General features: G+C 55.7%; 1 protein-coding gene across 1 annotated transcript; it reads left to right on the plus strand.

The window, feature by feature from the left end:
- Positions 1 to 327: 327 nt before the first annotated feature.
- Positions 328 to 13,581, plus strand: DRD4 (dopamine receptor D4). Its single transcript, XM_074149428.1, has 4 exons — positions 328 to 591; positions 11,591 to 11,703; positions 12,057 to 12,604; positions 13,379 to 13,581. Exons 1-4 carry the CDS (start codon positions 328 to 330, stop codon positions 13,579 to 13,581), a joined length of 1,128 nt encoding a protein of 375 aa, XP_074005529.1.
- The last annotated feature ends 1,303 nt before the right edge of the window (positions 13,582 to 14,884 follow it).

The raw sequence follows: 14,884 nt of genomic DNA on the forward strand, positions 1-14,884 counted from the left end.
CTCCGGGACAGAGGGTCCCCGGGCGGGTCCCCCGGCGGCGCCAGCTCTCCCGGGGCTCGGCGGAGGGGAACGGGGCCGGGACACCGGCAGCCTGCCCCCCCCCATAAGCCGCTCGGTGACCCAGTTGGAGCCGCGGGGGCCACCGGCGGGCGGGGCGGGCGGAGGAGGAGGAGGAGGAGGCGGCTCCTCCTCCCCCCCCCGCTCGGCGGAAAGTTTGGGGCCGGCGGGGCCGCTGCCGGAGCCTGGCCGCGGGGCTGAGGCGGGCGGCGGCGGCCGGGGAGCTCCCATGCTCCGGGCTGCCGGGGCAGCGGCGCCGGGGGGGGGGCCATGGGGAACGGCAGCGCCGGGCCCGCGCCCTGCAACGGCACCGCTCCGCCGCCGCCGCCGCCCCCGGCGGGGGGTCACAACGTCGCCGCCCTGGTGCTGGGCATCGTCCTCATCCTCCTCATCGTGGGCGGCAACGGGCTGGTGTGCCTCAGCGTCTGCACGGAGCGGGCGCTGAAGACCACCACCAACTACTTCATCGTCAGCCTGGCCGTCGCCGACCTCCTGCTCGCCCTCCTCGTCCTGCCCCTCTACGTCTACTCCGAGGTGAGGCTGCCCGGGGGGGGAGGCTGCCGGGGCACCGGTGGGACCGGGGCTTGTGGCTCTTGTGCCCGGGGATCCTGAAAGCTCCAGGGCTGCGGGGTGGGATCGGCGAGAGACCAAGTGCCGAGGGTTTAAAGCCCTTCTCCGGCTTTATCCCTCCGGTTCGGGGGTGTCCCCGCCGCTGACCACCGCCACCACCAACCACCCCCGCCCGGGGCAGCCCCTGCCCTCCAGCCCGGTTTCCCCCCGCTCCCTGCAGGGATGCCGGGGCCGCTTTCAAACCGTCGCGGCTCTTCCCTCCGAGCCCCCGGCGGCACCAAACCCCCGCAGGACCGCGAGCGATGGAAGCGGCGGCCGGTTTAGGGCAAGTTCGCGGGCTCCCCCGTCGTCCGCCGAGCTGCGAAGGCACCGAGGGGAGAGGATGCACCGGGGTGTCTGCCCCGGGCCGGGCCGGCAGCTCCGGGGAGCCCCTGCCCCGCACGCTCCCCAGGTTGCCATCGGCAAATGGTTAGAGAAGGGTAGAGAGCTCCTGCGCTGCGCTCCGCCTGCGGGCTTTGGGGATAAGGGAGATCTTTAGCCAGGAGACGGGTTTCCATGTCGAGCTGAGGAGGGGAAGCTGGCTTTTTAGGGAGCTAGGTGGGATTTGGTCACCCTACATCCAGGTGGCTTTGGTGGGGTTGCTGAGGGGCTCCTCCCGGCAGGTTCTCTGGCTCACACAGGCCTGACCCTGCGTGCGGTGGTGGTCATGGGGGGGGCCACCTCGGGGGACTTTGGGTCAGGCTTTCCGTTCACCTCCAAAACCTGTTCACCTCCGAGACTGTGACAGCTGAGGGAAAGCAAAACAGCAGCTCCTGAGGCTGAAGGGTTTTGCATCTCTGTCTGCCTCTCTCCATCGGGGAAATACTCAGTGCCAGGGGACTGATAATGCAGGGGGATCGGGGGGGGGATTTGTTGGACTGGGGTGAGGAGGCTCGTTAGAGCCCGCCCGTTAGCACCAGCTCAACTGGATGAAGGCACCCACCGGCCAAAATAGCAGTTGTTTTGCACCTGCCCTTGGGGTAGCTGGTGGTGTGGAAGAAAGAGGGGTCCTCTTCGTTCCAGATGTGGGGAGAGCCGGGATGCGACCTTGTGCAGAGTGAGCAGCCCCAGCCAAGCTGGGGGCTGGGGGGCGATGGCGGTGCCAGACAAACCTGCATTTTCTGGTAGCCACATGATTTGTAAGGTGGTGGCTTTAGTGCTTCCTCAGGGAGTGACAGGGGCTGGCCCCGTGCGTGGGACGGGATGGTGTTCCCGTCCCTGAAGGCTGGTACAAGAGCACACCACGGTGTTCAGGCTTTAGCATCTCCCCTCCTCTCCCAGGGCTGCCGCTCAGCGCCTGGCTGGGGTGGGCCTGTACTTTCTTAAACACCGCAGGCGGCGGATTAGAGCTTAGGATGCTTTTAGCCTCTCTACCTGGTCCTCGGATTTTGCAGGACATTGTGACCTCTCTGGGACGGAGGTATTCTGGAAGGACAGGTTCATCTGGGGACCCATAAGAAGAGCTGGTGAAGAACAGGAGCGTTCGATTCCCTGCTCTCCTTCCACCCCACTGAGAGGAGCCCCCCACCCCTTCTGTTTGTTGTGAGTGGGTTTGCTCGTCCCTTGTTAACTCAGTTTTGGTGGTTAGAGAACCTCTGTCTTCACGATTCTTCACAGTTACTTCTCGCTAATTGGAATTCCCTTTTCTTGCTCTTTCTGTTGAGTCTCCGTGCCTCCAGTTCCCGACCCTGTGGGCAGACACACCGAGTGTGGTTTCCCCTGTGGTTTCCCCTGTGGTTTCCTCCAGCCTGCAGGCTTGAGTTCTGCTGCCGTATGTGAAATGTGGATTAACATGCTCTGGGGTACCTCTGAAAATACTTCTGATTGGGCATGAGCGTTGCGGGGCTTTCCTTGGGTACCACAGACACCCCACAAGTTCTGGCTGCTCGGACAAGGCGTTCAGCCCTCTATCGGCTTTAAAACCCCTTTTGTGCCTTACCTTTGCGTGTTCACTCCCGTAGCTGTTCATAAATATCAGGTATGAGGTGGAATTCCTTGTCTCTGCACCCGGGATATTCAACGACAGGGAACAAAGGTGGCGTGTGACAGAATTGTCTTTCCCTCCAACTTCTGCAGCTCCTGCAAGGAGGCAGGCTTTCAGAGACCCTGGAAAAAGAGCCGGCACCAGGGTCTGCACCGCTCCGGTCACGCAAAGGTGCTGTACGGGTAGGGAGAGAAAGGCAGCACCGTGGAGCCGTCTGCCTCCTCCAGCAGGCAGCGGGATTTGCTGAAGCAGGACCCACTTTGTCCCTGGAAGTTTCTCTCTGGGCTCAGCCCGTAGTGCCCGTGTTCATTTTTAATAATCTCTTATATGCTAGAGCAGGATTTGCAGCTCGTTTTGTTCTGAAATACACTAAGGAAAAGCGGGAATAGCCACTGAGTCAGTGCCAGGGCACAGAATTTTTGTGTTGTGGGGTTTTTTTCTCTTTTGTTTTTTTTTTTTCTTTTCTTGGCGGCAAAAGTGAAAACTGTAGATCAGAATCGGAGGCTCGGACGGGGGGGGGTGCAGAACATTGTGACTGCTGCAGCTTCAAACTGGCTTGATTTCAACTTGCATCCTGCACCGTTGCAGTCAGGCACCGCAGACGTGGCACGGACACCCCCGACTGTTCAGTTCAACCTTTATTCTCGGTGTGGGATTTTTTCGGTTGGTTGGTTTTTTTAACTTTAGTACAGCTCCTGATGGAGTAAAGGTGGACTTTGAGGGCTAACTGAAAAACTTGAAAACCGGCTGAGAGTGTGGTTTTTGGCTTCTTATTTAGCAGGAACAGAACAATAAACTCTGACCACTTCTTTCATCCAGCAGGAGATGCTTAGTCATCTTGTGGAGATTTTTTTTCCTGCGAGATGGCTCCTTGTGTTAGGTTTTTGGAAACATCCCTCCCAGTCAGGGCTTTAGAAGACGGCTGGAGGGATCCCAGAGGCTTCAGCGGGGATGGGATTCCTTCCTGTGAGATGCGGATTATCCTTTGCTGCTGTTCACAGGAGCCTGAGCACAGTGGGAGAGGCCTTGATCTTGCCTGTTATTTCTGGTTGTTAAGAAAGCTTATTCCGACGCGTTAGCAGCATTTGTTGACACATACTCTCCTTTTGTGCTTCTGAAAGAGCCGGCGTAACTTCTTGTCTCAGCTAAACTCTTAGTCCATGGCGAGGATTCCAAGGTCTTGGCTGTAGGGAGCCAAACCGTGTTGTTAGTTCTCTCTGGATGTCCCTTGTTTGTACCTGCAGGGATGGAGGACGGCTGAAAGCAGGTGCGAGACGAGGGAGAAATTGGTGTGTGCGGTCCCAGCTCTTTCTTTTCTGTGCCATTTCACAATCGCTGCAGTCCTGACTGGAACCGGGGCTCGGCAGAAGGGCAGGGAGATGGAACCATCCACCGCAAACCTCCCCTGGTCCTGTCCTGTCCCGTCCTGTCCATCCATCACGGTGGTGTGATGGCCTTGTGATGGTGAGCAGGAGATGATGTCCATTACTCCTGGCCAGTTGTGGTCCTATTGCAACCGATATAGAACTGGACAGTCCTTGGCCGAGAGAACTTTCTTTGGAAAGTTCCTCAATACAAGCACCTCAATCCAAGAGAGATATCGAGGTGCTGGAGCGGGTGCAGAGGAGGGCAACGAAGCTGGTGAAGGGCCTGGAGCATAAGTCGTATGAAGAATGATTGAGGGAGCTGGGACTGTTTAGTTTGAGGAAGAGGAGGCTGAGGGGAGACCTCATCACTCTCTACAACTACTTGAAAGGACATCGTAGAGAGGTTGGTGCTGGTCTCTTCTCACGAGCGAATAGTGATAGAACAAGAGGGAATGGCTTCAAGTTGCAACAGGGTAGGTTTAGACTGGACATTAGGAAGAAGCTCTTCACAGTAAGAGTGATCAGTCACTGGAACGGGCTGCCCAGGGAGGGGGTTGAGTTACCATCCTTGGATGAGTTTAAGAGTTGTTTAGATGTGGTGTTGGGGGATATGGTGTAGGGAAGAACTTTGTAGAGTAGGGCAGATGGTTGGACTCAATGATCCCAAGGGTCTTTTCCAACCTGAATAATTCTATGATTCTATGAAATGGGGCAGTGTTGTAGGAAATATCTGAAAGGAGCCTACAGGAGAGCCGGAGAGGGACTCTTTGTCAGGAAATGTAGTGACAGGACAAGGGGTAATGGTTTTAAATTGGAAGAGGGGAGATTTAGATTAGATATTAGGAGGAAATTCTTTACTGTGAGGGTGGTGAGGCACTGGAACAGGTTGCCCAGGGAAGTTGTGGATGCCCCATCCCTGGAGGGGTTCAAGGCCAGGCTGGATGGGGCTTTGAGCAACCTGCTCTAGTGGAGGTGTCCCTGCCCAGGGCAGGGGGGTTGGAACTGGATGATCTTTAAGGTCCCTTCCAACTCTAACCATTCTGTGATTCTATGAAATCAGCACCTCCCATGGAACCGGAGCCGTGTGGCTCTCCAGGCGTGCAGGAATGCCTGTAGACATCCTCTCCCCACAGACTGGCCTTCTCTGTGTGAGATGAGTCCTGCCCTAAATCTCTCTCCAGTGTTCACTGGGCATCGCTGGGAGTTCTTCAGGCCGTATTTCTTTCCTCATCAATTTGTCCTGTCAAATTGACCTGCCTTAGCAGCTCCAGTTAAGGCTTGGAGCCTTAACGAGAAGGAGCGTCAGAAATGATGGGATGAAGCTGGCCTTCCATAAATCCAAATGTTGCTGTCATTCGTCAGTTCTGATCCTCCACAACCTGATGTAACCAAGAAGCACCCTATGGCTGGGAAGGGAAGAGCTTTCCGCTGGCTTAAAGCATCTGTTTCCAAACTGATCGGCTCCGGAGACTGTGGAGGTGAAGTGAATTCCTGCCGGGGCAGTGTTTACAGCCAGTTCCTCTTTCGCAGAAGTACTCTATCTTTAAAGAAAACCAGGTGAACTCCTGTGCCCTGCTCGTTGCTCATTCTCTTTGGAGTGCTGGCTCGGGTGGAGGTGGATTAGTGTTTGCCTCGTTAGCTGCCACGCAGCGGTGACGGAGCCGGTGGGCAGGTATCGGTGCGTACGCCGGCAGTGGTGCCCCAGATCTTAGTGGGGTGATGCAGATGTGCCCGGCGCCTTCCACTGAACGTGGTCAAACACGGAACAAAGATGTGTTATTTATTTAATTGTTAATTACCACACAGCAGGCTGCCCTGACGTGCAGAGGGCGTTTGTCTTCCAACTTGCTTGGGAATCTCAGCTCTTAGCGGTATGATAGAGAGGTAACAATCCATGGGGAAGGCGGACCTCTTGTCTCCAGCAGCCTTGTCCTTCTGGTGAGAGTGCAGTGCTGTCCTAGCAATCAATCCAGTGCCAGTAAGGCAGGGACGGTGGGAAGGAAGGGGAAGGAGGTGGCCTGGGGCTCTTCCAAGGGTCCATGATAATTCCCCAGGAGCAAAGCCCAGCTTTTGTGTGGAGGGAGGCCAGGAGAAGACACCAGAGTCTGCCTGGAGTGCTGATCACACTGAGCGTGGGGGTTATGGCTCCCCTGAGGCAGTGAGGACACGTGAGAAGGCAAGAGCTACGAGGTGCCGTGGAGGTGCTGCAGGTATCTTTGGGCTGCGATGGCTTTGCCCCCCAGAAATCTGCAGGGAGGGAGCTGCATGGCCACAAAGGCTTGTCTGTGTGTTCACTGCTGCCTCTGCCAAAGGGCTGTGACAACGGCAGGAGCCACAGCAGCAGTTTATCGAGTCCTTATTAACTGGGGGCAGGGGCCAGGGAAGGCATCCTCGTAGAAACATCTTGGCTTCTGAGGTCTGGGTAACTGATTACAAAAAAAGATGAAACAGTTTTAGCAGATCTGTGCGTTTACCTGGCTCCTTCTCCAGGTCAGGGCTCTCCAAAACAGGCTCTGCCTCACAGATCCTCCAAGCGATAGAGCACGAGCTGTTTTCTTGGTGGAGATGATGCTGTTCTGCATAACACTTTCAGGGCGTCGGTATCAGAAGACCTCTTTTTTTGCAGCATCTCCTGTGTGTGTGATGCCTGTGGTGCTGGAGAGGGGACAGAAGAAGGCTACAAAGATGATGAGGGGCCTGGAGCATCTCTCTGATGAGGAAAGGCTGAGGGACTTGGGTCTTTATAGACTGGAGAAGAGAAGACTGAGGGGGGATCTGATCAACACCTATAAATACTTAAAGGGTGGGTGTCAGGAGGATGGGGACAGTCTTTTTCCAGTGGTGCCCAGGGACAGGACAAGAGGTAACGGGCACAAACTTGAATATAAGAAGTTCCACCTAAACATGAGGAGGAACTTCTTTCCTGTGAGGGTGGCAAAGCCCTGGAAGAGGCTGCCCAGAGAGGTGGTGGAGTCTCCTTCTCTGGAGACATTCAAAATCTGCCTGGTCCTGTGGGACCTGCTCTGGGTGGACCTGCTTGTGCAGGGGGGTTGGACTAGATGATCTCCAGAGGTCCCTTCCAACCCCGTATCATTCTGGGATTCTGTGATTTCTGATGAGAGACCTCTACTCTCCTCCAAATTCTCTGTGGCTGGCTGTGAACGCCTGGCATCCTTCCTGCAGCGGTATTCAAGATTAGCTTTTCCTGGATTCTTACAGCTGTAGTGGAAATAGATGTTCTTCCAGGGCTGAGCTGATGTCTCTGCCGCGTGGTCTCTGCACAAAATACCGGGGAGGTGACACGGGCCACCAACTAGAAACCAGTGCTGAGGACTTTATTTTCAGTGACCAACAATGGGAGGGAAGTGCCTTTGAATTTTGGGCCTTCGTCGTGTTTCACGTGGATGATCAAACTCGCTTGTCATTTCTGAAAAACCTCGACCTCAATGATTTAAGTCAAGAAAGGACGTTAGAGCAGACGTGAGGCCACCTTTGTCTTGTGTCCCCCCCCCTCTCCTTCCTCTCCCCGTGCAGGCTGTGTTGTGTCTTCTGGAGAACGCAGCAGTCGTCACGGCTCGTGAAAAAAAGCCCAGAGTCAGCTTCTTGTGGGCATTTGGACGATTCTTTGTCTCTGGTGCTGGACTTTGCCCACTTGCGAGGATTATTACCCTTCTGATTGGTGTCATAACCTTCTCAGCAGGCCTGGCCTCTCCGGATTAGCACTTTCCGTCTCTCCCTGCCGTGCGCTTGAGCCACGGCCTCGCTGAGGGCTTGTTTGGAAATCCAGCTGGGCATCTCCTCTGGGGCTGCCGTTGCCTGGGTGTCTCATTTGGGATGCCATCACCACCGAAGACCGAAGGATCTCTTTGTGCGCTCTGCTTCTCAGCGAGCCTGCTTGCGGGGCTGGCAAGAATGAAGCTGCCGTGTGGTGCCACGCAGAAGCGTGAGACAAGAGCTGTTATCGTAGGAAATGAGACTAAAACCTTGGGCCCTGTCCTGGCTCATCCCCTCAGGTGTCAGAGTTCTTCTGGCCTCAGGCCCGTTTGCAAGAAGACAGATTTATTTTTTTTTTTTTTTTCTTACAGATGAGCTGTGCTTAGGAGTAGGGACATCAGCACGACCTGACAGAAGGCAGCCTGCAAGGGTGACGGGAAGCCGAGTCTTGTCTCCCACCAGCCTATGCAATCTTTTCCATAACTTCTCCCTGAGAAGCAGCTGGATTTGTTCCTCCTCTGCACACAGTGCCTGAGCCAGAACCCAAAGTGCCGTTGGCAGTGAGATACTGGTGTCTTGTGAGAGACCCCAGTGGCTGTGTGGGAATGCACTGCCCTTGCCAGCCTCGCTGGGTTGAACGAAGCAGCCGGTCTGCGCCTGGAGTAAGGCTTTGAAGGGGATGGGGCTTGTGGCCAGCGCGGCGATCGTTATCCCTTTCCTATAAACCCTCCCTGTCTGCCACAGTGCCCCAAGTCAAGGGCAGAGCGTGACCCCCCCCGCCACACACATGGACTTCTCCATCTTCTCCATCCTGCAGGTTTCCAGTGGATTCATTTCATAGAATCATAGAATTGTCCAGGTTGGAAGGGACCTTTAAGATCATTGAGTCCAACCATCAACCTAACTGATAAAAACCATCACTGAACCATGTCCCCCAGCACCATGTCAACCCATCATTTGAATCCCTCCAGGGATGGTGCCTCAACCCCTTCCCTGGGCAGCCCATTCCAATGTGCAATAACCCTTTCCGTGTAAAAATTTTTCCTGATATCCAATCTGAACCTCCCCTGGGGCAACTTGAGGCCATTTCCTCTAGTCCCATCCCCTGTGACTTGGGAGAAGACACCGACCCCCCTGGCTACCCCCTCCTTTCAGGGAGTTGTAGAGAGCGAGAAGGTCTCCCCTCAGCCTCCTTTTCTCCAGGCTGAACACCCCCAGCTCCCTCAGCCTCTCCTCATAGGACTTGTGCTCCAGACCCCTCACCAGGTCCAGCACCTCAGTGTCTTTTTTGTGGTGAGGGGCCCAAAACTGGACCCAGCCCTCGAGGTGGGAACTAACCAGTGCTGTGCTGGGCACAGGGTGACCATCACCTCCCGAGTCCTACTCACCACGCTGTTCCTGACACAGGAACAGGATGCTGCCGGCCTCCTTGGCCACCTGGGCACATGGCTGGCTCACGCTCAGCCGACCTCACCTCGCCAGAGCTGTGCAGAGAGTTTCGTCGGCCTCAGAGAGGCCGCAGCAGGCAGACTGGCTGGTGGGGTTGTATTTGCTGCTTTGTTTTATTCCGTTAAGGCAGACGCCTTCCCTTCCAGCACCCGCTTCGCTGTGGCCGCAGCACCGGCGCTGCTGACCGCCCGCCGCTGGGGAGAAACAAGGGGCCTCGTGCTGAAAAAGCAGAGAACACAAAAAAAAGCCGGTGGAAGTGGAGTCGCTCTGGAGCCCTTCTTAGAGGCAGCTTGAGCTGTTTCTGATCCCTAAAGCTTTACACGGTGTACCTTGATGGGCTAATCTTCCGCAACCTCCTGTAATTAGGTACCCCTTAATCACACGGCCCAGCAAAGCCAGCTATTGCCTCTAATCCAAAGTCACTCACCCCCCCAGAGAGGATCGTGGCACATTTTTGCTAAGGTGGGCAGGCCAGAAACATGGCGGAATGGCAAGTCCTCTCCCAGCACCTTCCCTGGAGTCGGAGTCTTGGGGGTTGGTGGGGAAAGGGAAGAGTTTGTAGCATTTTCCGAGCGCCCAACTCCAATCTCACGGCAAAGGCTGTGTCCTCTGAAGGTGCCGCAGCCCGAGAGCTCGTGTCCTTTTCAGAATCAATTAGTTCCCCAAAATCACAAACGGGTTTAGAAAACTGCAGCCCAGAATCAAATTTTCTCTCTCTCATAATTTGAACTGAATTTGTCAGGATCCCAGCGAGCTTGGCAAAAAATTGAGGGCTGTTTTTTATGATTCGGCTCCCAAATTCACTTTGGGGTGGCTGATCCGTGGCTGGAGGAAACATTCCCTGGGGCCCCTTCTCAAGGAGATGGCTATATAAAAATAGCCACTTTCTTCAGAGTCTGCTTTGGCTTTACAGCTCCACTAAATCATAATCCCGGGCGTGACATCATTACTGCCAGCACTAATCCCCCGGAGCTGCCTCTTCCTGGTGGGGACAGGGGTTTCGGCACCTGCCCCATGTTACGTGGAGAGCGTCACCCACGTTTTGCATGAATAAAACCAGAACCTACTATTTAGCATCCATATATTCCCCCCCGGGAAGCAGCGCTGGGTGAGGCCGGAGCACGTTGTGTGGGAAGCTGTGGCTGCCCCATCCCTGGAGGGGTTCAAGGGCAGGTTGGAGGGGGCTTGGAGCAACCTGCTCTGGTGGGAGGTGTCCCTGCCCAGGGCAGGGGGTGGCACTGGATGATCTTTAAGGTCCCTTCCAACCCAAACCATTCTGCGATTCTATGAAATACACGCTCCATTCAAAAAAAAAGCCCCTCAGACAGCTGAGACCTGTCCCTCGGGAGAGCTCGTGCAGTTCTTGCCGAGCTCGTCGCATTTCTTGCCAGGCGACCTCTCCCTCTTCCCTGCCAGCGCCTTGTGCCCTGCTCCGTACAGGAGCAGCAGGCAGGCCCCAGACATCCTTACAGCAGAATCAAGAGGCTCGGTTTGTTGTGCCTGGAATTGAGTGTTTTTTACAAGAACATACCTTGCAGCCCACACGCGGTGGGGTGGGACCACAGAGCTTCATAGGAGCCTGATACAGGCAGCGAGGGAGCCGTTCTGCCTCTCGGTGGCTGATCTCGGCTGGAGGGGTTCAGCTTGAGCTGAGCGGGGATTTGAGCCCCTCTTTTACTCTCAGGGAAAAACAGAAACGCACCTTCTCTTTCTGCACTGAAATTAGATTTTTTTTTCTAAAAATTCCATTTCTGGTCTTGTCCTCGAGGCAGTTGTCCTGGTGCCAGGAAAGGAACCCGACGTTCAGAGCATCAGCTTTGGATGCAGGAGGGTCTGGGAAGTGTTTGGTGCCATGTGCTGAGGAAGGGTCGAATGAATCCTGACTTACTTCTGTGCTCCTTGAGCTTTTCCTTCCATTCCCATTTGCCATCGGCCGGGTTCCCCGCGTGCTGCTGAGCGCACAGCTCCTGTTCCTCAAGCTGGTGTTGATAAACCGCAAAGCCTCGGGGTGCTTTCTGGCTTTGTTGGTTTGGTTGTTTTTTTTTTTTTCTCCTGGGATGCAGTAGCGTAGATTTTCAACCCGGTATCTTCGGTGTAGCAGAGTCGACGCTTCCGAGCAATAGCGACCAACGACACACGTCTGGTCACGTCCTCTCGCTGGCAGCGCCGGCTGCTTTGCCCCGGGTGCCTGCAGTTGCGGAGAGAGCGAACAAGAGACGATGGGAGAGTAGCTTGAAGGCAGCCCCAAGAGGCTGCCCTTGTGCGACGCGTGATGGAACGGAACCGTTGTGTAACACGCACGAACTGGTCACTCCTCTGCAAACGGGGCGTGGGGGCAGTTTGGACATGAAAAACGGCAGGGGAGGCGGAGGTGGGACACGGCACCTGCTGACCCTGGGGATCTTTTCAGTTCCAGGGAGGCGTGTGGTCCCTCAGCACGGTGCTGTGCGATGCCCTGATGACCATGGACGTGATGCTGTGCACGGCCTCCATCTTCAACCTCTGTGCTATCAGCGTGGATCGGTGAGTGCCTTCCTCCTCCTCGCGCCAGGGTCCTGGCATCAAGCTGCGTCCGTACGCGCCCTTGCAAGGGTCCCATCCCATCCCACCCACCCAAGGAGGGTGTTCAGCCCTACCAACCCCCCATCACCGGCTTTGTGTCCCATCAGTGCCCTCGTGGTGGCCAAGCTGGGTGTGATGAGGCCAGAGCTGTCCCTTCGGGTGCTCTTCTGAGGCGGGGGGAGAGGGGGCATGGCTGTAGCCCATGCCTTGGCTGTGTCCGTACATTAAGGGGGGGAAGGGCAGGGACAAGCAGCTTTGGTTACGTTACCAGTGGTGACACCACCGTACTGGGACTGACTCACCTGTATTGGCAGGTTTATCGCGGTTTCGATCCCACTGAACTACAACCGGCGACAAATCGACCTGCGGCAGTTGATCCTTATTTCCACCACCTGGATTTTCGCCTTTGCCGTGGCATCCCCAGTCATATTTGGCCTCAACAACGTCCCGAACCGGGACCCCAGCTTGTGTCAGCTGGAGGATGACAACTACATCGTGTACTCCTCCATCTGCTCCTTCTTCATCCCTTGCCCCGTCATGCTGGTGCTCTACTGCGCCATGTTCCAAGGACTCAAGCGCTGGGAAGAAGCCAGGAAAGCCAAGCTCAGGGGCAGCATCTACGGGGCCAACAGGAGGCTCTATCACCCCTCAACCCTCACGGAGCGAGGGCAGACGGGACTGGAGGCGGAGGAGTGCAACCCTTACGCCCGCTCTGACCCCCCGGGGGACTGTGCGATGAACAATGGCATCCAGACTGTCTCCTACCCACACCTCAACTACCCCCACCCGGGGCACAGTCGGAAGCGGGCCAAGATCAACGGCCGGGAGCGCAAGGCCATGCGGGTGCTGCCCGTCGTTGTGGGTGAGTAGCCGCAGGTGAGGGCTGGGGAAGGGTGGGAGACCTGGTCCTGGGGAAGGGCTTGGCCTGGAAGGACTTCATAGAATCATAGAATGGTTAGAGTTGGAAGGGACCTTAAAGATCATCCAGTTCCAACCCCCCTGCCCTGGGCAGGGACACCTCCACTAGAGTTGGTTGAACCTGGCGAAGCGACCGCCTGCCCTGGCAGGAGACACTGCCCAGGAAGGGCGGCTTGGGCAGCCCCAAGATCCATGCTTTCTCCTTGCTGGAAGAGGGAAGGGGGGGGATAAAAGCCACCTCTCTCTTGTGCCACCTCCCCAGTGCCAAGTCTTTGCTTCTCTCCTCCCTCTCCCTCACATGGACTCGTTTTAACACCCGCCCTCCCCTTCTTCCTGCCGGATCCATCTCTCCTGGTGGGAGAAGGTGAAAATCTCAGTGTCCCTTAGGGCCAGAGCAGTGCCACCAAACACCGCCCTTGGGATGGAACAGCGTTTATAAACCCACCTTTTCTTCAGGGCAAACCTGTGGCTCCTGATACCTTAAGTGCGAATCCAAAATGATAGAAAACTTATAGACTTTTCATCAACGTTTAGCATGAGAAAGACATTCCAAGTTGGGTTTTTTTTTTCTGTCTGGGCATAATCCCAGCTCTGCGTGTCAGCTCATCACCCGCTGCTTCCTCCCCGAGCGCTCTGAGCTGGCTCCGTTCCCGTTTGCCCCAGGCTGCGGTTCTTTTCACATTCCCATGGCTTTCTCTCTCTCATGTCCTTTCGGCAGGTGCTTTCCTCTTCTGCTGGACACCTTTCTTCGTGGTCCACATTACCAGGGCTCTCTGCAAGTCCTGCGCCATCCCCACGCAAGTCACCAGCACTGTCACTTGGCTGGGTTACGTCAACAGTGCCCTCAACCCCATCATTTACACCGTCTTCAACGCCGAGTTCAGGAACTTCTTCCGCAAAGTCCTGCACCTCTTCTGCTGAGCCTGCCAGAGCTGGCGGGGAGAAGGAAGGACCGGGCTCTTTTTTTTTTTTGTATAGTTCATTAAAAATCTATTTCTGCCTAAATTCTGCTGTCTTTGCTGGGGAGGGGAACCGGCGCTCAAGGATGCTGCTTCCCAGCTCTGTGTAATAAGGAGTTCCAGGTGGGTACCGGTGGATCCAGCTCGGGGACTGTCCCCACTGGAAACTGCAGGTTTGTAACACTTGGGGGTTGACCTAAGGGGCAAGAGAGGCCACAAGACACCAGGGATGGTTCTCAGAACAGCTCTTGCTTTGGCTTTAGGTGGTTGGGTTCTCTGAGCTGCCACTAAGCAGTAAAACACCCCTCATCCCGCCGCGATCCAGGGAGGCGGGGGAGCATTGGAACCTGCAGCTGCCCCGGCCCCGAGAGCCGTGGAGAAATTCCCTGCTATCCCTGCACAGGGGGATCCTCCCAGCTCCGGCTCCAGACTGGAGGAGCTCCCCCTTCCCACAGCCCAGCTCCACCAGTTCCATGATTTAAACCACGGGGACAAACGGAGCTGGTGAGATCCCTGTGGGAGTGCATGCGGCTGCCTGGTAGGAATTTCACCTTTACCCACCCGAAGGCACAATGATGTTACTGCTCCTTCTCCAGAATTCCTTAGCAAACCCTACTATTCCTGCCAGGAACCATTTCCAGCTGCAGGGAAAAAAAAAAATCCGTTGTCCCTTTTGGTGGAGCCGAGCGCAGCGACACCAGGAGCAGGCAGAGGGAGCGGGAAATGCCGGTCTCTGGGGCTGAGAAGGGGAGGAAGTTATTATTGCACAAAGCAGCAAGCTCCTCGGTAAAGAGTTCTGTACAGGGTTGCTGCTCTCCAGGGGGTAATTTGTTTGCTTAGAAACAAAAGGAAAAAAAGTACTGCAGGGAGGGCTGAAGCTTTTCTTTGACTAAGAATAACAATTGCTGGATCAATTTATCATCAACAAATAAACATATTAAATTCCTGGTGATGATACTGTAAGTGGTTGAGCTCTGTGGTTCGCCCGTGCTGGGGTGCGGATGCTGCGGATGCTGCGGCTCCGATGGGCAGCTCCCGAGAGCTTCCATTACAGATGAGTCACACCCACGATTCTTCCATTTATGAATGTTGCCCCACTCTCTTCCAAATATTTTTTCCTCCTTAAACGGTGCAGTAAAGCCAAAATTCAGACAGTGCCCACGGCTCAGCTACAAACATGTTAATAGGGACCGTGGGGGCCTCTGTGTTTGTGTCCCCCAGGCAGGGACACCAGCAGGAGAGCCGGCAGGCTCCGGTGCCCGGGA

Source organism: Numenius arquata, chromosome 6, assembly GCF_964106895.1.
Source record: "Numenius arquata chromosome 6, bNumArq3.hap1.1, whole genome shotgun sequence".
Taxonomy (NCBI): domain Eukaryota; kingdom Metazoa; phylum Chordata; class Aves; order Charadriiformes; family Scolopacidae; genus Numenius; species Numenius arquata.